This window comes from Xiphophorus hellerii, chromosome 10 (assembly GCF_003331165.1).
Source record: "Xiphophorus hellerii strain 12219 chromosome 10, Xiphophorus_hellerii-4.1, whole genome shotgun sequence".
Classification (NCBI taxonomy): Eukaryota; Metazoa; Chordata; class Actinopteri; order Cyprinodontiformes; family Poeciliidae; genus Xiphophorus; species Xiphophorus hellerii.
Genome location: NC_045681.1, coordinates 18,745,491 through 18,771,320, shown reverse-complemented (window position 1 = coordinate 18,771,320; position 25,830 = coordinate 18,745,491). Strand labels below are relative to the sequence as shown.

The 25,830-nt window shown below is 41.4% G+C and overlaps 1 protein-coding gene across 3 annotated transcripts in view; it reads right to left on the bottom strand.

Moving 5' to 3' along the window:
* Positions 1 to 25,830, bottom strand: part of myocd (myocardin) — a 140,675-nt gene that overhangs the window by 15,467 nt on the left and 99,378 nt on the right. The window contains exons 1-2 of one of the 3 annotated variants that reach the window (XM_032573481.1): positions 16,808 to 17,238; positions 7,837 to 7,902 (exon numbers count right to left, since the gene is read on the bottom strand). In XM_032573481.1, the coding sequence (XP_032429372.1) occupies positions 7,837 to 7,902; positions 16,808 to 16,862 (121 nt within the window). In that variant the 5' untranslated portion in view covers positions 16,863 to 17,238. Of the gene's footprint in view, positions 1 to 7,836; positions 7,903 to 16,807; positions 17,239 to 25,830 lie in introns of those variants that run through there. The other 2 variants (XM_032573480.1, XM_032573482.1) reach the window with 2 other exon arrangements.

The window sequence follows — 25,830 nt, the reverse complement described above, 5'->3', positions numbered from 1 at the left end:
ACAAACATCATAAGTTGCTTGCCTTTCTCGACTATTGCCTTTCTCAAAATAAATAATAATATTTACTTCTGCCTGCTGTGGGGGCCCATGCCCAAGGGTCACTTCTTAGTAATTTCCTCAGCAAACTTAATTTGCTTTGGTCTCCCCAGAGTTTCCAGAGAGGAGCTGTCAAAGGGGAGATCAAGATAACGAAGAGTAATAGATCAAGATCAGATGAATAAACATAAAAATAATGAGTCCACTTTCACTGTCTTCCAATGTCTTCTTCATATCATGGACGCCTGGGACAACACCTCTGGAGTGGCCGACTGGGTAGTGTTCATGCTTTGAGACTCCTTTGGAAAGTTTGCTCTGTAGTGTTGGAAAAGAGGATTTTTTTTTAACCTTCTAATTTAGCAGGAGCAAGCTGATATTCACTTCTTTATTCTCACAGAATTGCTAAGCAAATGATGGAAGTTTGGTTGACCAGTCCATCTATGGCTGTGAATGAGAAGACCCACAAATTAGCCTTTTATTGCCTTTTTTTTCTTTTTACACCCAAAGTCACAAAGTCCAGTCTATTCCCTCTGTTTGTCTCCAGTCTGGTTTGGTTTGGCGTTCAAGGATAGGAGCTCATGGCAGTCAAGGCGAGGTGTATGTCTGACCTGGGAACCTGAATGCCTCCTTTGAGCTCAAGTACAAAAAAGTCATCAATAATTTAAGAAAATGTGTGAGAACAGCGACGGTACTGAAACTGGAGGAAGAAAAGGCAGGAACTGCTCAATGAGGCTACAAAGAGGATGCCGGCAACACGTCCTAATAAGAGCAAGCATAAATCCAAATCAACATATTGATTGACCTAGCCAAAGTTCAGAAGTAAATCTGACAGCAAATTTGCGGGGTTGCCTGAAGAGGGTTGTGGACAAGAGATGTTCTCTCAACTCGAAAGGTTTGGGGAACTGTAGCTTTAGCAGAGTGGGAAGATATTGTGAAATGCGGATAGACTTCTATGAAAGAAGACTGAATGCTGAAATTAAGTCATTACCAAAGTTTCTGTTCGACATGACTACTCATGCAGTCAGGTTATTGCATTTCTTCTCCATCTAACATATTTATCTTCCAACTAAATTTTAGTCATGGTATATGGAGAAAGAAAATGTTTTCCTCATTTTTATGTCATCGTTTTTGAAATCAGGATGCAAATTTTTAATGAACATTGTAGTATACTGCAAAATGCCAAACAGAATCCTGAAAATGTTTTGTAATATACACAAAGTTTCATATATTTAAGAAAAGGTAATTTTATGCACTCATTGTACTATCAATTTGCAAACTCCACACGTCCAGTCCTGTGATTCTCCCCAACAATCAGTGTTCCTGCGCCGGATCAGTTCTAATGTGCGTCCTTCAAACACTGAGTGGTAGGAAAATAAATGGAGAGGTGGTAATTAAAGGGTTGAGGTTGGTGAGATTCTTAACCTTCCACAGACTCCCTCTCTCTCTGTTAAATCCAAGGTAAATAATCAGGGCCAGCGAGAACCTGGCATGGCCTCCGTTCTATCTTCGGCATTCACCGGGCTGAGTGGTTATCCAGCAGAGAGCTGAGAAACTGAATCAGTTTGATTATCTGAGTGCACAAAAGAACAAACGCACTTTTTTGGTCAAATATGATTTTAGTTGGAGATTTCGGAGGGATGAGACGGGATTGTGGTCCAAGAAGAAATGAAAGATATGGAGCTTCTGGACATCTAAGGTGGAATATTACTGTTTAATGAAAACTTCATCAGGTATGAAATACTTTATTTGAAAGTAAGAAAAAAAATCATCTAAAATAAGAATGGCATGTGATAAGAATGATTAAACTTCAGATAAAGCAAATATTGTACTTTGTGTCTCACTCAGATCAGACATTTACAATTTCCAGGAGATCAACACTCCAGGTGTTTCTCCACAGGATGCTTGTTTCTCTAAGCATTGGTGTATGGTTGTTTCCAGAGAGTGGAGTGTGAAGTAACCACATCTGGGTTCCAGCAACTAATACCTTTTCCTTTTTTTTTTTTCAAAGCATTCAACCATTCATCCTCAGTCTAACTGGAGATTTTTAGAAGACCATTGCTAATTTTGTTCTGTTAACCACTTCCCTACAATGCTGTCTACGTGCTATTCATATAAAACCTAATTAATCACAACAAAAAAGCTAAACCCATTTAATAAAGGTATCAAATAAAGTTAGCGACATTAGCTAAAATCCCCAATTTCTCTGTATTCTATGGAGATTGAATAAGAGGTTTTTTTCCACGACATTTATTCTCACTTGTAAATAAACAAACACTATAATTAACCCATAAAGTCACGTACAAGATTTCTGACTCGGGACTAAATTATCTTGGCTATTAACTAGTGTTTGGTGTTCTTGGCTGAAAACAACGTTGAGGTTCCTTAAAGCTCCACTCTAGGACAACTTCCTTTTACCATATTACTGTGTCAGATAAACTGATAAACAACCAAATTTACATGCAGATAATAGAGTATTACAACATTATTATGATTATAGAGTAACACAACATATTGTGTCGTATGGATGTTGATGACACGGCACCACATTTTTGTTTCACCACATGACCAATTAAATCACATTTTGTGCATTTATGTGGCACCAAATTGGCAAGAAATGTGATGTTAAGTAAATTTTTGCAAACTATACCTGGTTCTTTATCGCGTCTTCCTCCAGTTTAATGTTATAGAGACAGATTTTATTGGGTTTTGCAATGAAAATTCAAGCTAAAAACTTCAGGGAAGTGGCGGTATGGCTATAGAGTCAGACCTATATTTTAATAGGAACATGACCTTGATTACCAATTCAGTGTATGGCCAACTTAAAAACATTGCCTACATTAATGAATTTCTGCGACAAAGTCATTACAGATATACAGTACCTATATTGAGGAAGTCCCCCCAAATTCCTTGTAGTCTTCTAGGGACTTTTACAAACAAGAGATATGTAATAAAACCTGCTTTGCATTGCCTTCTACAAATACAATACTAGAAAATGACAGAAATGAATCCAGACCCATGGCAAACCAACACCTATATGGAGATTTATTTCAAACCTAAAACCAGAAGCAGACGCTTATTATCATTTTCTGATGGGAAACAATTATATATCAGGACAGACCATTTTGGTAGAAGTATCAATAAAAAAAAAGTATAAAATTGTAAAAAGATGCATCAATGATATGAAAGAAGTAGAGACAACAAGGAAGTGGACATATACAAATTTGAAGGAATTGGGGGAAAAGGGAAACAATGCAAAGGATCACTGTACTGCGGAATAATTTGTGAAAGGTATAAAAAAAAAAAAAGCAATATAATTCAAAACAATTTAGAATTCAGTTTAAATCATGAAAGGAGGAAAAACAACAAATTTCCTATAAAACATAAGCTCAAATGAAGCAGTATTGCAAGTTTAATTTTCAGAAATAAGCAGCAGCATTCATCCATCCATCTTCTAACACCCTTGTCCCTACTGGGGTCAGGAGGGGTGATGGTGCCCATCTCCAACTAATGCTCTGGGCGTTAGCCAGTTTGTTGCAGGGCAACACAGAGACAGACAGGACAAACAACCATGCACACACACACACTCACACGTAGGGAGAATTTAGAGACCAATTAACCTGACAGTCATGTTTTTGGACTGTGGGAGGAAGCCGGAGTACCCGGAGAGAACCCACACATGCACAGGGAGAACATGCAAACTCCGTGAAGAAAGACCCCGGACCGGGAATCGAACCCTGGACCTTCTTGCTGCAGCAGTGCTACCTACTGCGCCACTGCAGCAGCATTCAAACATATAAAATTTTATTAGAAACCTTAAAAAATTAAGCAGAAATAATAATTGAAGTTGCTTTGCAAGATGTACAAAAGTCCCAGAATAGTAGGATATTCCTTGAAATGTGGTGACCTTCTGACAGATTTTGAGACAGTTGGTCCCAGGGTTTGACAAGGTTCTCCTACTATAAGACGTTGAATTCATTGATCTGTGATTAGTGTGGGAGGATCATCAAAATGGTAAAAAATATTAAAAATCTGAGCCATTAAGCAACAATCTGCAATTCAAACTGTTTAAAGTTCAAATATTAGTTTTTAGTAGGAAGGAAGTGGCCCTAACAGAGTTTGAATGATTTTGACACTCCCACCAATGTACTAAATACATCTAGTATAAATACTGTAAGTTATAACACACATCTGCTGACAGAGCTGAATGCTGTAATGGTTGAACGGTTAAAACAGAACAAAGTCTGCAGTAGGCATTGGCGACCAAATAATTGATCAAAAAGAATATGAATGCTATTTCTTATGACATTAGTCATAAGTAAAGCAGTGGATAAAAGATGATTAACAATCGTCATTTTGTGACCTTAAGCTTAGAAAACCCAAAGCACATGAGCAAGTCCATCTCAGAAACTAAGCTCGGAAGGGAAAAGAAGAGGTTGGAGTCAAAGTCTTTCATTAAATATGACTGAGATGTTGTGGCATGGCATATAACAGGCAGTTAATTCCAGAAAGCCCTTAAATGTGTCCGAGTTAAAATATTTCTATAACAAAGAGTTGTTCTAAATTCCTCTAGAACTTCTCATTGTTTATCGGAAGTGTCATAAAGGGTCTGGTTTTCCCGTAATCATTTATTTATGTTTTTGGTGATCTGAAAAATGTAGTGGTGACAAACAAAAGCAACAGCAGAAGAAATCTGTGAGGGGGCAAATACGTTTTCACAGCACTCTATGCCTGCTGAATGACGGTGAGAGGGAAACTGGATGGGCGAATAGTATCTCCATCCAGGTTTATAGCATCCCCGCCGTGGAGACGAGGATCTTAAAGCACAAGCAGGAAAAAGCACCGTAAACCTGCAGCCAGCTACGGCTCTATTATCTTTATGAGGAAATATTAGATTGGATGTGTGTGTGGAGTCAGACCTGAGGCCAGCAGGGAGACAGTGTGCTTCTATGCAGGCCACACGCCGGTCAGGCCTGAGAGGCTGGGGCGGATTCTTGAATAGTCTAATAAACACCAGATGTTCCCTGGGTAATGTATACACAGACCCTGTGCCGTGTCCATCTTCCCCAGCAGGAATAACACAGCTAGGCCGAGGCAGCCAGCGTTTGAAGATTCACATCTACAGAAGCGGCAACAGGAGGAGGACCGTACCACCGTCGCCTTGCAAAACGTCTTACTTTCGGTGCCGTTGACAGAATTCTGTAGGAAGGGGCGATAAGGAATCTATGGCCTGGGTGAAAGGAAAGTACAAACAAACAGCGCCAACTCAATTCCCTGCAACCGAGAGAGATAAACAGCCAATTGAAATTTCTCTTTTAAAAGAGAGCTCGGGTTCCCGTCGACCAATTGCGTTTCCCCTTGTTGCCTTATCTGACAGACTCCTAGAAACTGATAGGGCCTAGCCGGACCTCTGGATTCCGTTCCCCCGCACACTTACTAGGGCTTTATCTGGAGGTTGGAGCCTCTGTGAAATGGCAAACGGTGCCAGAGATATCATTCAACAAATCCCTGGTCTGCTACCCATGTCCCCCAGTCACCTTGTTGATTCTGTATGGGAGGAAAGAAAAGTCTAATGCACTGGCCTTTCTCATCGCTGCTGCCATGTTTGCGAATACAAGATTATGTTGCTTCAGGGTAACATTAACAAATTCATAAAATGCTTCTTTACATTAGCTTGAAAAAGTACCATGAAGTTTGTGTCGCGACAAAATGTGAGACAGCTCAAGAGGCTTGAATTCTGCTTCAAGGCGATAGTACATGCAGCTCTCTGCCGTGCCATGTCTCGGCCTACTTTCTCATGAATATTAAAGAAAAATCCACGTTTTCATTCGGCTGGTTGCTGGCAGTCAAAACTAAACAGAATACCTGCAAACACTGCAGTGTCTCACTGATCTGAGGATCGCGAGGCCCCATAAATCGCAGGAACTGCGAGGATTTAGGAGAATACTCGGAGCACGCAGGCCTGCATGTCATCATAGCTGGGACTTATGTGACATAAAAAGAACAAAGCCTTCGCCTTGCAAATGGCAGCTCTCTCTGCACGTTGTCATGCTCGGGCGTGCCTTCTCTTTGATGGAGCGCGGCCCTGTAAACAGGTTCTCTCTCACTTTCTGAATTGAGCCCCTAACGGTTGCAGCCTCTTCTGAGGCAGAGAGATTCTTCCATCACGAGAGCATTCCTTAGCGGTCACTCACCGACCTGCCTGCTTGCTGCTTGTCAGGATGAATACATCCACCTGCTTTATCTGTAGCCATCAATAGTCCTGTCACCTGATAAATTTTGCTTAAATGTACCAGTTATTCTGAAAATGAACATCAACATCACTTACCTCCCCTAATTTTAGGGTGAATGTCTTTTAGCAACATCAGCTTCACTGAGACTCATGCTACTTGCCTAGTTTTTAGTTTCAATCGTATACCTCTCAAAGATTTGAGGTATACGATTATCCTGACTTGGAAATTACAGAAGTGCCTCCCATTAAATTTTAAGGGTAACACAGTTGTATACTCATTAGCAACACAAGTACCTGGCCACCAGCATGTATAACTTGGCCAAATCCAATTCACAAGTTGGCTTACTTTTAGTGTTGGTCTGAATCACTTGAGATCAGCTTCCAGATCAGCTGCTTTCTGTAGTGTAATTCAATGGATGGTCAAAACTTTAAATGCCTAAGCATAAATACAAAAAAAGCTCACCATCCAATCTAGTACTTCAAAGTTTTGGCTCAGATTTTTCTTCAATAACACTAACCTGCGGGACACCTGAGTTACTTCACACACAGCCCTAATCCGTCTATCTATACCGAGCTCCATTCTAACAGGACGCCAAGATTCATTCACTTCTTTGTTTGTGGAAGAGACTCCTAGATTTGGTTGACAACAATAGCCTCAGACTGTCATCAGGGCTGTTCCACACCTGGGTGCATATGCCGCAATGTTCACAGGAGATTATGGCTTGTAGACACCCATGGAACCAAATGCTTGTTTAAAAAGTATATATTGCCAACTAAACTCCACAACCAATTCCATGAAGATAAAGGTCATCCTAGTTCCTCAACTTTCGGATGAAATTCAAACCAATCATCCCGAATCAAAGGTTAAACAGTCAGGTTCCAAACAATGTTGAGTAAACTTTACAAGAATAGCTGAGTATCTTGATTTGTCAGTGAACATCCTCTGTATTGGAAATTGAATAACAATCTCTGGACATCTTTATCTAGACCACCACTGCAGTCTGCCACTTCATAGATGTCCTGGTACTTCATGTGAGACTGAAGACGCATGTCAGCCAATACACCTCCTCCCTGGGACATTACCTACCTACCAATCCTTACCCTTATGATCATGAGGTATGGGTTATAATTGAAAGAACAAGGTCTTAGATAGAAAACGGCTGAGATTCACCTTAGACCAGACTCTGTCTTAAAGTTAAGGTAAGGAGCTCCACCAGCCATGTCTTGAAATGGAGCCGCTGCTCCTGTAAAAAGGTTCAGCCATCTGATCAGGATGCAAACTGCATGCCTCGCTTTGGAGGTTTTCCAGGCACATCTTACTAAGAGGAGATTCCAGAGGCAACCCAGAACACACTAGAGAGACTATGTGTGCATTCTGGTCAGGTATCAAGTAGGAATACATCAGAATGACCTGTGTAGTGTTGCTGAGGTTGACTGTGGGGTAAAGGTTCCCTACAGTTATACCTTCTTTCTCCGCTACTATTTAGAGACAAAGAAGCATGAGGGCAGAAAGGTGTGTGTACGTGTGTTCATGAGTGTGAGGCAGCTCAGAGTTGGAAAAAGTTACTCACGAGGCATGATGCCCTGGTCTGTCAGCTGCTCTCGTGTCCTCCTCTGCTGAAGTCTTAACTGTAGCACTGATGAAAGGAGAACAGAAGGAGCACAGGAAAGAGGGAAAGAGATGTGAGGAGACAAGTGAGGGACAGAGCAAAAATCAAAAGAAGAAGCCGTTTCAGAATAGCTTGTGTTTAGTTAACCTGAAGGCGGCTTGTCAGAAGTAGGGCGTGCATGTCAAGAAAACAAACAAACAAAAAAGCAACTTTACAAGTCAATTTTAAATAAATCCCTCATGAATATTTCAAATCCCTGACTGAACTCCACAGTGTACTGTGCACACCACTGATAACCAAAATGAAAACAGATTGAAAGCCATTCACTCTTCATTTTGCCACTCAGCTATAGAAGACTACAGTATTCATTACAGCTTAAAAATGCTGGAGATGGCCACCAGATCTCTTTTCAGAAAAGGTAAAGAATCGTAATGAACTAAACTTGTAAATATGATTAAGAGGATTGGTGTTCATTTATACCCTCCCTTATATAGGAGATGTTTTGGGTGGACAGGTTTGCTATTACTACTTCTTAGTCATGTCTGCTTGTGTTTATTTTCTAATACTCCAAAAGATCAATGTGGACAGTTTGGCAAGAGACAACTGCATTTGTTGCAAATGGAGTCCTGACTGTATTATTTGACAGTACAAGTCAAGAAACATTTATACCCTGGGGAGATTTAGATTTCATTGTTTTCATTCATCTAAGTTTGCTTCTGATAACCCTCTTTGCCGTCACCCTAATCTTTAGGTTTTTTTCTTCAAGAAACCTGACTGGGTCATTTAAAAATATTTTTAAAAATATTACTTTCAGTCAGGGGAAACGTGGCATGGATGTTAAAAGTTCCAAATAAATATGCTCTTTTTAAATCTGCTTTTTCAAACTTCTGGTGATGTTTTCTATAGAATTAAACTGTTTGTACTTTAGTAATAACTGTCTTTTCAGGGAAGATATGCTGGTTTTACCTAAAATGGTGTCCACTGGATCTTGGCTTGAGTTCCACACAGAACTTGACAAAATGCTTCTTTTTTTTTGAGTGGCATCTGAGTTTAAAGCTAAAACGAGGCCAGAGTTCCCAAGTTTCCAATGTTTCCAATTTTCCAAATTGGAAAATTCAATTGGAGCAAAATGAAGCCAGCCACATTGGATTTTGTAGTGACGGTAAAAAGCTGTTCCTCTGCACTTCTGACTGTTTGCACCTCATTATCGTTGTTAGTGAGTCTGTTGTTTTGGCTTTATCGGCCATTCTATTGCTGCTAAAGTCTAGCATGGACACTGCGCACAACAATCATCACGTCTCACTGGTTTTCCGTGCTACAACCGAAACACCTTGTGCTTTGTTTTCTGTCTCAAGAGTTAAAACCACAGTACTGTATCGTATACATTTTCTTTTTTTTTTACCTTTGAAAACTGTAGCATAGCTCAAGTGGTGTGTCATATCATTTCCAGATTGGAGTTCTAACTCCAGAGACCAGCTGGATGCAAAAATACGTCTCGTGTTAAAGGTGTCCTCTTCTTCAGGGCCAACAGCAGGAGCAAAACATTTCAGCCCGTTCCTGAATTAATGCTCCAACTGTTTTCTTTTCCTTTTTTCTCCTTCTACTTGGCACCGCTTTTAAGGTTGCAGCAACTCATTACATTTAGCTGGTAAATAAAAGCCATATTACCAGCGCACTTGGCTTGAACTGATCAGATTCATTAAACGCAACAATGAAAGTTAAGAACTTGAGCCTGTCTGCAATCGCAGGGTGTCGTATAACATGAAGCAATAGTTCATGAATAGCTCTTCATTCTTTTGATATTGTAATAGTGCAATTCTGTGACATATCAAGGCTAACAATATACATCATAACATTCAGTCCAAGTGTGAGACCATGCTCAGTTTTTACTCATTAAGGTGAACCTGTTTGGCATCAGAAAATGTTTTAGAGCTTGATTAAAGAGTAATTTAGCAAATAAGATGATGTGAATTGAACATGCAGTATGGGTATTGTCTGAATTATATTGTTTAAAATGAACTCAGAAGGCAGATTCTAAAACCTAATTTCCTAAAAATATCTAAGCACTGACTCAAATCAGAGGTATCTTGGCCAAGGAAATGCACAGATGGTCACTAGGTGGTGCTAGAGCACCTGCCCTTTTCGCTTTTTAGATTAAAAAAAAGTGCCCTTTTAAAATATTTGTTAAAATTTTTCTTTAAACAGTGTAGTGTGTGGCTAAAGGTAGCATTTCTGGAAAAGTTATAAGCTTTTCCAGCTAAAATTGAACGCTTATAAGCTGACCAGTCCCAGTAGTGCCCAGAAGACGTCTGCAGGTATGGTGTACGTGTTGTATATTCTGTTTCAAATTCATCAAATCATTCACATCAGTTTATTTAGACAATCTATTCTTGTAAATGAAAGATAAAATCAAAGACAATGTCTAAATTTTGCTATGAGACATTGAAAATTGTGCAGGAAAAATCTACTAATATTCCCACTTGTTGCAAAACGTAACCCCCCACCCCATCTCCACTTGAGCACCTGACCCCCAAATATCTGTGCACGCCACTGACCCAGGTTCTTGTGAACCCTATCAGTATTATGCATGTCCACATATGCATTAAAAAAAAAACACTCACACACACTCATACAAAACAACACTGTTTCTCGCAAATATTTCTGCGAGCAGGATGTAGGGAAAGATAAACACAGCTCCTGGCTTTTAAACAGATCTGCTAGGCAGTGTGTGGTCCACGGCATGTGTGTGTGATTCTCCCTGCTGTGTCCGTGTGCATGCATGTGTGTGTGTGTGCAGTAGTGGCCTAGGTGGGACTCTAGGTCATAAACACGAGCCTCCTCTGCGTCTGTTGGTCTGCTTGCGTCCGTTCCTTTCGTCTCTTTTGTCTGCGTGTGCTTTTCCTCCTCGCCGTTATCTGGAGGGTCTCCTGGTCGGATCCTGGATCTGACACACAAGTATGAAATGTTCCCGCTCCACCTGATCACGTTCTGTTCGTCTCTCCAATTGTTTATCATCTCGCTCAGGTGGTTTCAATTCGCTCTCCTCTGGCCACAGCCGTGCACGTCAAGAACAGAATAGAAACTGCTTCAGCACAACGACTTTTCCCGACACTCGTCTGCCACACTGCCCGCTCTACCGCCGCGGTTCACCTCCGTTACGTAACGCCAGGCCGTTCCCCTTCTCCTGCCTTCTTCTGACATCTGCTTTCGTTTACCGCAAGAGGGAGGGGTCACGACCCCGTAGCTCGCTACATCACAGAGCAAACGCAGGCATTAGTGACTGACTGGAAGCTGACCAAAACATGCAACTGATACAACCACTGTCAAGAATTTATTTATTTATTTTTTACGCACGCCTGATTGGTTCATAAGTGTTTTGGTAAAAGCCAGGTGACAAAATGCAATGTAAATGTAGTAGGAAGATAATTCTGTTCAGCATTTTTTTTCCTGTTTATTCCTCAAAGGGATAGTTTGAGATTTTTGAAGCGAGGTTCTGGAACATGTTTATGAGCAATTTATATCTTACCAGCGGTAGATGACAGTCTTCGTTTAGCATGAATCCACATCAGCTGAGCCTGGTCGCTGAAGCCAACAGCTACTTTGTGATCGCCCAGGACTAAAACAGGCATCTTAAACAGCGATATCTAAAATAATAAATTGGCATTTTATAACTCTTTAAGGCAGGCATCTCATGACCCAGTTCTCGAGGCTCAGTGGCCTGCAACCTTTAGATGCGCGAATCCAAAGGTCAAGTTCTGCAGAAACCGGCAAATCACGTTCTAATTTAATTTAGGCGTGTTGATGGGAAGCCACGAGGAATGAAAGACCATTGATGACAAAGCAAATGGAGGTTAGAAGTGGTGTCCCACCTATAATTCTCCTATGTGAAGCACATGCTGAGAGCTGAGCGCACAACATTGTTAAACAGACATAAAAGTAAAGATTATGTTATGATAGTCCACAATAAAATATTTTTACACCACTTTATTTTGTCAGGCACACACAGAAAGAACATTGTTGGCGCACTCACTTACTCCATTTACTGTTTAAATAATTTTTTTTCTAAACAAACAAAAAAATATTTTTACATTATATCTGCCAGGAACAACAATGTCCACGAGCCTCTTCTTGTGAACTTCTGAAGGACGCTGTCTTGGTTCAGTCACTAACGTGACTCTATTAGACATCTGCTTTCAATCCGTGTTAGGACTCTATTGTTATTGTCCAGTTGAATATAAGCACACCACTGGCTATGGTGGCGGTTGTCTAAGCTGGCAACAAATGAAAGTTAAGTTAAAGCTTAAGTCAGCATTGCTAGCTGCTAGCTTTTGCTAGTAGACACTTAGTCAGGTGTTAGCTGCCTAGCTCTTGACTAGCTTTTGTTAGGCAGCTAACACCTGCCATATAATTATCTACGACCAGTGACGTTTAGCCCTACTATTTTAGGTCTATTAAGTTGAGGGGAAAAGAGGAACACAAAGATGATTTGTGTATGTAAAAGCATAGAAGTCTGCCTTATGGATGATGATACAATCTCTCATCTTTGGCTAACTATCAGCACATTCTAATGACTCAGAATCTAATATTGTTGTGTTGTCTGCCCCTGCTTGATGCTTGATGTGGACTTTGGGGGGGGGGAAGAATTTGTTACAATCTCTGATTTATACTAATAGAAACCAAGAAAGTTCTCTTCTGCGACTAAGAAAATAACTTCTTGTTGTTTCAGCAGAATTTTACTTTAAGAAATCTTAACTACAACTTCAAGATGCAGAACTCGAGTGTCACAGTTCGGTTGACAAAGATGACAGTAAATTTGTTTCGCCCCTGTACTCCCACATGTCCGCGAGCCAAATCCTGAAAACTGAACCCTTCTTTCTGATCACTTCGGTGCTGCCTGCAAGCTGATAAAACAAGCTCATATTTCAGCCAGGTGACAGGCTTAATCTCACCCATACATGCAGGTTTTATGTCTTATTTTCTTGGCGAAGGCAACGCTGAAGTCAAGCTGTACTGCTCTGTGCTGAGCGTACTGACAGGTTATCAATAACTGTGCCTAAGAAAGCACAGCAGCTGCCATACAGTCTGCTCTTTCTCCAAAGCGTTGCCTTGTCCTGACTGCGGAGCCGAGTCGAGCCGAGCCGAGCTGAGCCGCGTAATCACAGATAGCTGAAACACACTGTTGACTTTGAAACCGAAGACATTTGTTTCAGCCTGGGGTGCCTTGACAACAAAGGACATACAAATCGACAGCCGCATTTACAAGTGCTCAGATTTATAATGTAAATAAACCGTGGTTCGAGGGGGTTTTGTGTGACTGAAGTGGAGATAATTAAACAAGCCAGCCGAGAGATTTCGCTATTTATCATCCATTTCTGTGCCTCGCACAGGAGAACAGCACTAACATCACACTTTTGCACCAGAACTCCAACAATCTAAGGAGGGGACGCATTCGTCACCCGAATTTCCCCCTAAACTTTCATCGACACGGACAGGAATGTGTTGGCGACAGATGTACGAGCGTTGCTGTCCACCATCTCGTAAACAGGTGTTCCCAAATGAAGCAAAAAGTTTATTTTACTCTAATACCCCAGTATGAAGCAAAAATCCACCTTAAAATCCACCTTAAAAAGGAACGCGCATACGTTACTCCCAACAGTTTTGGCCACTTAAGAGTCAGACTTATGAACAAGAGCCAGAGCCTGACTGCAGGGGAGACAACACTCCACCATAAATGTTTCTGGAGAGGTTCCAATGCCTGTGACTTATGGTCAACAGTGGAAGACTGAAAACAAGTGGAAAGGGAAAAAACAAAAGGAAACTGTTAATTTCTTTTAAAATGTGCAGCCAGAATGCCATTCACTGTCAGAACGTTGGAGTATACTTTGCCTGGTCTCGCAAACTATTTCAGTCCAGTTAGTGTAAAGTTATTCAGGTTCCATTAAAGAAATATAATCCAATTTACTGCCACAATAAGCTGAATTATTTGACGTTGTTTCTCCCAAACCTTTTCTAAATGAGCAGCTGACACAACCACATTAAAGGGAAGTAGATCACATCCATATGAAAGGGAATCATTACGTCATTTTATGCCTTCTTTGTTTTTTTGGGGGTTTTTTCACCAGTATAAATTAGCGATCCATGTTATTCCGGTTTTGCGGATATTTGTTGACAAAAATCAACTAGAGTTTAACTGGCATACACTTTTCTGAAAAAAAGTTAGGTTTCCAGGAGAATTGGTTTGATTTTGGCACAGTCAGTCCCTGAGGAAACCAGTGATAAGCATGTAGATGATTAGATTTCCAAGGAGATGCTATCTCTAGATTAGGCACCAGGGGGCGTAGGCAGTGGCGTTACAAATAAAATGAAGGACTTATCAGTCGGTTACCAAAGCATTTGATTTTCAGTTACACTCAGACTTGATGGAGGTTGAGGAAGCTTCTATTGGCTCCACATCAAGTCAAGTGGAAATACCAGGCAACTATTCAGTGCAATGTCGAGGATGGGTACTTATCCTCGACATGAAATGCAACCTCCATGAAGGTTCAGTGACCTACATGGAGGTTCAACCTCTGTGATATCTGTGGATCCCTATACCTCACTTCCACCCGGTCGCATTCATGATCCACACAGAACTCTGTCGAGTCGATTCTGCTGCTTACTGCATCTCAAAGGCATCAAGGCATCACAAGCTATTGTAACTGCCTGGTCTCTTTGACTCATTGTCCCACCTGTTGTATCCCTGTTGCCAGTTCTTGACGTACTAGTTCCTTGCCAATCAAATCATTCACACACCCAACATGAGCGTAAGCACTGGTCTTCAGGGGTATCAAATTATGTCCAAATTGGGAGTAATTTCTCCTCAGGGCCCACATTTTTTTGTTAGTACGAGTAGAATCTGTAATTCTATTCGTACCGTAACTGATGATGAAATGTACTTCTTGGAGGGGGGGGGCAAAACCAAATTTATGCTTAAGATTTAGTTTTCTGATTTTGTTATTTAAATTTGTCTGCATGTTAGTGCCAATTAAACCAATATTTGCATCTTTTTGGTAGATATAAGTACTGCAGTAAAAAAAAAGCTTTCTCGATCAAGTATGGTTACCATACTTCTCATAAGAGAATGTCTTATGAAGACATTCTCATTTGCTATTCTGCATATAGTAGACCCCTCAAGATCTGGCAAGATCTGGCATTTACCTGAAGTTGGACCCCTCGTTCACACCGTAATGTCACAGTGTGCGTCTCAAGAATGTCGTCCACTATTGTTTGAGCTGTTAATCAAATCAACATGAACACTAGTGAGTGACACACTTGAAAAACATTGTGTAGTCTCTGTGGAGCTCATAAATGAGATCTTTATCTTTCCTTTTAGCCTCCACAAAGCGGAGGCAGTTCCCATGGCTTCAGCAGCACAGCCGAAGCGCGTTGTATGCAGAAGCGGCGACGACTGGCAGTTTTCACATAGAGCTAAACGCTCCCTTAGGCTACGGGCGAGCAGCAGCGGTTCCCATGGCTGGGATCATGTAGTTCAAGCGTGGTGGAAAAGTATCAACAATCGTTGGTTTTCACAGGGCGTTGAATGTCACTCAGAGTGCTGCAGCTTAAAGAAAACTGTAAATTCTCCACAGGCTGAATTGTCTCAGACTCCCTCCTGTCTTCAGCAGTTAGCACATAGAGATTTACAGGCTGTCTTCCTTCTGTAGGCTCACTCAGGCACTCGTAAATTAGCTCCAACAGTCACGTCGATTGTTATATGTTTCATCCAGTATTAACTCCTCTGACTGTAACATCAAGCGGACTCGAGCTTAGAGTCGGTATCGCTACATCTGTGCCGCATTATCCTTTCAGAGCACTCGGGTTAGAGCAACACAGTCCTTCTAGCAGAAAGGATTTGTTACTGGAATCCTTAAAAATTCCCCGCAGCACAGCAGTTCCATCGCCATTTGGAGCACAGGAGCTCCGAACGGCTCAAAGGAAAAGGGACATTTGGCCCGCAATCTCCGGAATGCAGTCACAGCTGACCGGCAGAGCGGATGCATGGACCAGAGAAACCGCTCACCGAAATTCACCTGCTCACCGTTCAGTGACCTACATGGAGCCTCACAGCTGATTCTCACCCCAATCAATTACATTTTCCTCAGGGAGGTGGCAGTGTTGGTCAGATTACACACACTACAGTGGTACAGCGCAAACACCCCCCCACACACACCCCTTCCCCACAGATGGTACCTTTAAAACTAGAACAAGTGTCTGAATAAGAAATGCACTGTGTTGGAATGACCTGCCAGGGGTGTACACCACCTCTTGTCTACTGACCGCTGAAGATGGGCACCGTCTGGCGTGACTCTGTGAGGATTAACCCAGTGTTTCAAATGGATGGACAGAGATATTAATGGAATTGAATGTGTGCATACAGGAGGAGGGAAGAATAAACGGCACACAGAGTCTTGTGCACCATGAGCCATATTTAGTTGACCTCTGACACCTCTTCAACATCTAATCACTCTTATCAGACAGGGGAAAACCTGGACAAGCTCCCTCAGCAGCACCACCACCAGGGAACAAGTGCACCAACCTGCCTGAGGCATCACAAGCACGTGGGTACATCTACAAGGAAGCAGACAGACCTCGAGGAATCCTTCCAGCTGTAAATTCATCATGGTGTGACAAGGCATGCCGCTAGTCTCAGCTCTCTGGAGACAGACTCTGGTGTCAACTGTACCTACACATGACAGCAGTACAGCTGTGCACACCTGTTGCTGGGCTGCCGTGACAATGTTTCAATGCAGAAGGGAGTTAAATGCAATGATGTATAAGAGATTTCACGTAAGTCCCAAGTGTTGGCCGGCAAGGTGTTGCAGGATAACCGAGCAAAAGAGTTTGCTAATAAACAGAGAGCATACAGTCAGAAGCAATCCAAAAATGAACTTACCTGATCTAAACTTGCTTCGTATCAGTATGGAGTGCTCGGAGCCCAGAAGAGTCATAATGATTTCAGTACAGTTCCAGCGTTCAAAGGTTTCAAAAACAAGCCGCAAACGTTCAAAAAGCCGTACACACTTCGAGCCCTCGGGCGACCTCTGGACCACAGACTCATGGGAGACAAAGTTGGCTCTGGCCGCCTCATCAACAGCTTAAGAAGAAGCACTAACTGGCAAAAGTGTGTGAGAACAAACTAAATCGTTCTAGTTCTGTGGCGCTCAGTTGGAATCTAGCTCTCTGTCTGCCGTTGCTCTCCTCTCCTCCGCTCTCACCCCACAGCAGCTGATGTGGGAGTGTGTGATTTTTGCGGGCCGACGAGGCTTTGGTCCCTTCTGGCTGAGAGCTCTGAGCTGGGGCCGGGGACAACATGCAGAGATATGCCCTACTCAGGGAGGGGCCGAGCTGGGGCCAGGGTTTCCTCCAAGCCCCGCCTGCTGCAACCCAGAGGCACAACAGGGTTTGGCTGATGACTTCTTCCTCCCTTGCCACCAGTGTAAATATATCTGCCTATCAGCCCAGCTGACTGTCATTAGTGGGGAGAAAGGCAGATCGAGATAGAGACTCAGAGGAAGACAGTGGAGCCATGACACAGGCAGAACGGAAGATGTCCAGTTTCACTTCTTCGCTGAGTCTAAAAGTCTGAGTAGAGGTAAAACTTTGGCCAAATAGTCTGATCCTAAAGTTCTTTACTCCGAAGTGAAATGGTACTTGAGAGTACTAGATTTTAGAATGGGGTGGGAGATTGCTTTACATAAGTTTGGAGAATCCAAGAGATTTGAACTCTCTGATAAGCCTGTTAAGGAAGGAAAATCCAAACCATTGTCTGACGTCAAAATACCATCAGGAAGATTTAAGAGATGCTGAAGAAGCAGAGCCCTAAAAGACCCAAAGGTCAATTTCTCACAGAAAACAATGCAACGGAGATGAGAGTTTGGAACCTTTGGTCTGTTTTTGACAGTCGCCGCATCAATGTAAAGCAAAGAAGGTCCGACAAATAAAATCTTCATACTGTAAAACATGCTTGTCTTTTTGTTGTTGCCCAGCATAACAACAGAACAGAATGTTGTCCTGCAGCCAGATCAGACAGTAAATGTCATTTACCCATATTTGGTGGACCACTCCTCCAGTTTCCACACACCAACTAGATATTTGTCCAAATGAACTAGGCTTTGAACTTTGTTTCTTGAGTGTAATATTTTCCAGCTCCTCCACTTGAATGGAGCAGAATCTGATAGGGACTTTTTGTAATAAACCAACGATTGAAAACTCGTTTTCAAATTTCTGCCACAAATTTCGTCTTTACTTTGACACACCTAAAGAGAACAGCTCTAATCAACTACCTTCATGGTTCACCTCAACACAGCAGTGGCGGAAGTAAAGCTAAAGGCTGTGAAAGTTATTGCTTATAGAAAGTTGACCTCTAGCCATTCGGGGCAAACATGGGGAGGAATTATCTTGTCAAGAGAGACCAAAATGTTAACTTTTTGACCTACATGTAAAATGCAATGTGTATGAAAAGAACCATGACAGGACATCACTCTGAAAACACTATTTCCACGCTGCAACAAAGATGCGGAGAGGTTTGTACTGTGGGAACAAGGAAGCTGGTCAGATTTGGTGGGATGGAGCTAAATACAGGACTAGACTTGAGACTGAGGTGGAACGTCACTTTTCAGCAGGACATTCAGCCTGAGCTACATTGAAATGATTTAAGTCGGAGCATAATCATATGTTTGAATGGTCCAGTCAAAGTCCAGACCTAATTCCAATGCAAATCTATGGTAAGAGTTGAAAACTGACATACAGTCAATTCAGTCTGAGTGAGTTGCAGCTATCAAATGGGCAAAAATCTTTAGGTGTGCTAAGCTCATAGACCTACTCTACTTCAATAAAGACTTGCAGGTAAAGGAGTCTCTACAAAATATTTTAAACCACATATCATTTTCTTTCCTCTGTACATTTATTCATACATTTTTCTTGGTTTGTCACATTGTAAAGAATACCTAAAAAGATAATTACTTTTGGATGGTTCTTTATTCCAAGGGTCAATCCTCTGACCGATAAATATACAAAAATCCATTGAGCAAGTCAAAAAATTCCATTCATAAAATTTTTAAATATTGCTGATTCATTTCATATACTGTATGTTTGCACTATTATTGAAAAGTAATTGTACTTTGAGATATTTACTTTAGGTCAATGAAAGTCATTAGGTTTCATCCTTTAAAGTTGAAAACTTGTAATACGACTAAACCTCACTACAGAGCATACATGATCAACAAAGATTGTGTAGTTTTATAACAACATCCTCATAGTTGCATGAAGATGATTTCAAATAAAATAATGAATTTTAAAATGTGTGACACTGTTTTTTGTGTGTTTTTTTTTATTGCACATTTACTAGCGTGACTGATTCCATATGCATGCAATGACATAATGTTCACATGTAGCTCATGTCTGGTATTGTTTAGACATCAGCAACGACTGAGATTGTAGTAACAAGATTGCTGCAGCTATAAACTCTTTATATGTTCAACTGTGTAGCCGAATAGATATGATGTGAAACAGACTAAAATAATGTATTTGCCAAACCATCAATACACAAAGATTTTCACCGCAGTAAAACAGTCGACAGCTCACTCGCACGACATTGTGATGCGTAAAAACGGGAGAACGTTTCACTTATAAAGAGATTTTGTGGCAGGTTCAAAACAGTTCCAAAGATGCTGGGGAAAAAAAAAACAAACTTCATATAAAAACAGATTCAGGTACTAAAACAGCATTTTAAAATTCATTGCTCAACATAATCCTGGCATAACCAGGAGGATTTCAAGAAGTAAAATCTTTATCTGAACAGAATATAAAAATAAAAATAAAGCACCTTCTTCTACAAACTCTTGTGTTCCCTACATGGCTTCTGACAAACTGGAAACATGACTTTTCCTGGCTTTCCTCAAAGGACACATTTTTGAAAAGCGTGAAATGCTTCATTCCTTGGTCTTGATGTTTTATTCACCAATGTTCTTTCACAAACCTCCAGGGCCTTCAAGGCACAACAGCATTTATACAAGTGGACGTTTGAAGGATGCTATTCCTATTTTCCTCCATTTTGATTAGCCAAAAACATATTATGAAAGTTGTATAATGTAGCTCTATATTACGTAAAAACAAATCAGTTCTTCAGAGCTTCGATCGGCACCAACCGACTTCACAGCTGTCCGTTTTCATCTCTTCACACCGCAAGACACGGCGCTGCTTTTGCAGCAGATGATCTCCTCCATGCGCCACTGAGATGCTCGCACTGAAACGTGGAGTATTTTAACGTAACAAATGACATGCCTTATCTGTTTGCCGTAAGTCTGTGCCGCGTCTGACGTGTGCTGGAGCGAGCTCCAAGAAGCCGCACAATACTCCAGTCAAATATTTACATTAAAGCTTCTCGGTCTGCAAATCTGTCCTTGACATTTGAAAGTGAATTTGTCTCTGCGCATAAACACGCACGCACGCACGCGCACGCACGCAAATCACACAGGTGCACGCACGCATGCACACACATGCCACTCCGGTGTCTTAATTAGCAGGTGAAAGTGCTTAAAGGGAAGGTTTGACAGTGTACACACAGTGTCTCGAACAGATTCCTGAGGAGGTCACCCAGCCCCGGCTTAATCCTCCCTTTTAATTGGGCCCCATGTCAACGAATGTGACATGTCTCATCTGAACTGTCTGGAGCCACATGTGCGTGTGTGTCTTTCAGCATGTGTCTGCGATAAAACCACAGAAGAGACTCAAAGATCACACTCGTATACCAATTAGACAGATCCGACTGCACAGCTTTAAACACCATGTTTATAGCTTAGGGCGCAGATGTGCGACCCGCGACGGTCAGGCAGTTGTTGATTGGCCGACGATGCAAATGGCTTAATCGTTTTCGTCTAGACCGCCGCGTTCAAACCTCGCGTTGCGTAACGCAACCGTGCGTGTTTATTGGCAAACCGTGCAGGCTTGTAAATCAAGACATGACTGTATAATTTCTTTTGTTTTAGATGGAACAGATGTGTGAGGCTAAAAGTAGCTAAACTGTAGAAAATTTCATAAAAATGATGTCCGAGCTCAGCAGGAGATATATACAGTTGAATATACTGTGGCGAGACGTTATATCTTCCTATTTTCTTGACACGATTAGCATGTTGCCGTTGCTATCAGTTCCAGTAAATGGTGGCTCGGCACAACATGGAAACTTTTGCTATTGACCGGAACAGTCACATATTTTAAATGCCTCAAGTAGTGTACCTCATCTGTGGACTCCAGCTGTCCTTCAGTCATTTGATGAGGTTTATGGCTCACACTGCGGGGTGTTGAAGTAAGGGTACAGTCACTGGACCCCTTCATCCAGCCACAAATGATAATGATAAACTTTAAAAATAGTGGTGTAGCAATACGTAAATGACACGATACTGATTTCACAAGAACAAGACGGGACGAGATTTTATTACTTTCAAGAAAACTTCAGAGATCAACTTTATGCTTAAAGAAAAAAAGGACTTTATTCTGAAACTTTAGAGTTTGCCACGGAAATCAACAAACTAATCTTTCATTTTCCAATTTATTTTCATCTCCTCAGACTTTAGACCTCAGTTCTTTCACTATGCATGGTCTACTGTATGACCTTTCCCAATTGCTATTGATAAAGTGGGCTGTGATTGTTACGTAGCTTAACATGCCCTTAGATCTGGTGGCAAAGTAGAGTGTTTTCTTGACTATTTCTCTTTTTCTTATATTGTTAATTTGAGTATCGTGTTCTTATTTTTATCTTTGTTTTACCTTTGTGTGGATATGCATGTTCCCACTTATATCAACATGAAATATAAAGACTATTTCTATTCTATGGGATGCAAACAATTAGAGACCTTACCTCACATCTTACAGAACCTGAAAGCTCTGCTGATAACATCTTGGTGCCATTTGACCTTCAAAGGTCAAATGGAGTCCACAACTAAACAGGTCAGTGATGCAGTAAAATGGAGACCAAAGAACTATTAGGCTGTTGGTCATAATGCTATGCCAGACTATTGTACATTAAAGGAGTCATGCCTCTTCTGATAAGCAGGTACAACATTTTGACAGCAATACTAAGAACAAATCAAACCTCAGTTTTAAAGTGAGTTGTGTCATAATGTGCCTTTAGGATCTGTTCTATGTGGTCTGAACTCACAGACAGCTCATCTTCGCCTTAGCTGTTCTGAGGTAAACGACGCATGTTGTGGGTTTAGATTTTTCAAACCCAAAAGCAGGCCGACTATGGTGTTAGATATTGAGTCAATAGTGAAATCGCTTTTGTGGTTGTTAAAATAAAACGCCGTTCTCTGCCAGACTCAGAAATCTTATCTCAAATAATAATGAGAAGTGCTGACAACGTTGATTAATTATGAGGTGATCAATTTTAACTGATCGCTCAGTCACTACATTACTCTCAACTTATTTCTTATGTTGACTTCAGCCTTTGGATGCACCCATGACTCTTGCGAGATGCATTTTTGTTTCTTTTTGGTCTCTTTGTGGTATTTAGTGCTATTAAATCTACAACAGTGCATATCCTCTGTTGCTATTGCTTCAGTATTTTAAGCTTAGCTTCACTGTGATCCAGTTGTGAATCTGGTTGAAGTTGTTTGTGCCACTGGAGCAACTCAGAGTGCTTTTATACAGTTAGTCTCTAGACCTACAGATTTCTAATTTCCCCTGCTTAAATTGAGCATCTTGCACCCCAAAGATCCAATGCTTGTACTGAAACAAAAACTTGTGCCAAATGACCTCCCATAGCCTCCTAGACAATTCTTTGAGGATAAAGATCTAGTCCCATTATCCATGGGCAGGAAAGAAGATAGACTGCTAGCCTGCAGGTTGGTTGGACCCTCCCTACAACCCAACTGAACATTTAGCTGTTCCAAGGATATTGAAAAGTTTGATCCCTCAATAGCTGGATGATAAATCAGTATTACTGAGGTCTGGTATGTATTTAATGGCGCAGTATATAACGTCTTTTTTGTTATCAATAGAAATTGTGTGTAGTTCATAACTTGCAGCTGAAGTTCTGGCTTCATCCTGACATCTGGTACAATTAGATCCATTTCCATTACAAACGTGCAGAGAAACGTTATCAATATTCATATCCTTTGCAATTGAGGTCTTTCTGTTAAATAAGAAGGACGATTAAAATCACACGTGATCAATTTGTTGAAGTGATAAGCCATTAAAAACATGCTGCGCCATCATCCTCCAACTACTTCCTGTCATCTTTTCATGATTTGCACCAGTGGCAGCATCCGGTTGTGAATCATGTGACTTGTGTGATGCAGAAAAAGTGTTTCCATTGCGGTTTTATAAATAATCCAATTTCGATAAAACCAGAAATAACAAACAAACAAACAAACAAAACACTTTATCATGGAGCCCAAACGTTTTATGGAAAAATTTGAGCTTTTTTAAAATTGGCATTCTTATAATTCAGCAAGTTCATTTTGAAATGTTGATTTGCGCACTTATAGGGTCAATGGAAACACAGCTACTGTTGGTGTTGCCTTTGGTGTTTATGTGAATTCCTCAGTACTACATGAAAAATTAATAAAAAGCTCTCTCATACAATGCCTGATGTGGGTATGATGATAACCAACATGGTGATATGAACTATAGAAGGACGGAGCTGAAGTTTAAGAACGGTACCAACAGTGTGCTCAACTCAGGAAACATCAGAACAACATTTAATCTGCTGCAATAAAGGCCTAATTCTTAAAGTATACAACACTGTAAAAAACTGGACTTGTAGGCTGATAGTCTTCTGATGAGGGATCTTAAATAAAGACACTGGTAGGGAAGAGGGACGGCAGATAAGACTGACGGAGAAGAGCTTCTTTGAGGACAAGAGATGAGGCCGTCAGGAGTAGACAGGATATGGGTTGGGGGTGAGGGGTATTTAGGAGGGTACATTGTGTGGATGTTTGTTAAGGCAGCAGACGTAGTGGCCTCCGCGGGCCCCGCTGAAACAGCTGTGTTGTATCAGTCTAAGTGTGCGTACTGCTGCTCTGTCTCAGATAGCCGCTCCAGTCTCAGGTAAACATTGACCTTTAATTCTGTTGCCTTTGTGGGATTACAAGTATTTAAGTTTCTCTACAACATTAGTATTAGACTACATTATGTCTATGTTGTGAAGGTTTTTTTTTTTTTTTTTTTTTTTTAGGGAAATGGGTTGATATGAGGTCGGGTAATGGCACTTGGATTAACAGAGAGACTTTTATCAACGCCCAATCAGCCTTATCAGTAAACTAAGGGTTTTCTCACGACACAAGTTGGCTGAAAACAAAAATGTGTCAGAGAAAATTGGAGGCTGTGGAATGCAAACGGAGTGAGTAAATTCTGACGAACAAAAAAAGAAAAGGGCCCTGGTCACACAAAGAGTTTGGAGGGGACAGAATTGCTTTGTTGCAGGAGAAGAAGAGGTGAGGGAGGGTGGGAAATGAAGAATGAGAAGCGGACGGAGCCAGACGCGGAGTCAGGTTCAGCTTTTCTCCCTCAAGTTTCTGAGCCGCGGTTTATAATGAAGACGTTCCAGTGGGAGCATGTTGAATCCAAACCAGAAGTGACAGAAAGACGAGCCCGAGCCAGCGGCCCCCTCTTCTTGTTTCCACCCCCCCAAACCTACAGTCTATCTACGTCTGCTCCGAGGCTCGGTAACCTTCACTCTGCATCCCCCGCCTCAGACCTCGGCGGCGTCTGAGCCGCGCATGTCTGCCGCCAGGTTGGAAACGTCAACATGCTCGGGAGACACTGCTGCTGGAATCAATCTGGGAAGAATCCCAAAGCACAACAAGGGTGCATGGGAGCTGCACAGTCTCTATAACATGAAATGACAAAGAGAGATAGTATTTGGTGTTTTTGTGGCTGTTTGGACGATCGGCTCTGCCTCTGGTGCAGTCTGCAGGCGCTGGCGGGCGGCCACAAGAGCGTGGACAGGGAGGAGGAGGAAGAGGAGATGGAGGGTGTATCTCTGTGAGGCCTGAGCTCAGAGCTGGGCCTGCATCTCCACAGCTTAACTCTTAACTCCTGCCTTTTGACAAGAGCTATACCCTGGCTTTATGTGGTATTCCTAAACCCTCACTATCAGAAATTTAATAACTCGGAGTCTGCCTTGTTTTTGTTAATGTCTGTCTTTGTGCTGAACAGTTAAAAAGGAGATATCACAAAGAAACCTGCGTCAGTGCCAAGTTTCACCTTACTTGAGTGAGTTCAAGACAGACAAAATAAAGTGCATTTTCTGATTTAAGTCACCGATTCCAGACACAGGAGTGAAAATATCCCATCAGCCCTTTCAGTCTTCATTTTATTTTATGTTCATTTCAGGTGGATTTAGAGTTGTAACCAGATATTTGCATTCACTGTATAAAAGGCATGCAATATGCTTAGTCCCTTTAGACAATTATATGCAACTATCAAACACCAAGTGAATGTTCCGAGACAGGATCCGTCTCCCAGAAATCAACATGATTTGGTTCAAAATTTCTGTTGCAAAAGCAAGAGAGCTTGTGAAGATTAAATTCACTTTTTCGTAAAGTGCCTTGAGATATGTGTTGTGAATTGGCACTATATAATATAAATTAAAGAAGAGGGCATTGAGTGTCACAATACAGTATAAATCAAGTCCTGTACAGGTCAGGAGCGCAAGTTATGACATATGAAGTTAGATCACAGTTTGCAAATGCACTCATGGACAAAGACCTTTGTTTTGGGGACATGTCTTTGGTCTGATGAAACTAACTTGATACGTCTTCCCATAATGACAATTGTCACATTTCGAGGATGGCTCTCAGGTGGTACAGTACTACCTACATGAAGTACGGGCCTGGCAGATTCACGTTTTGGTGGTTTTGGTGACACCCAAAACAACTGGCTGTTGCACTTCATAAAATAGAAGAAAGGACATAA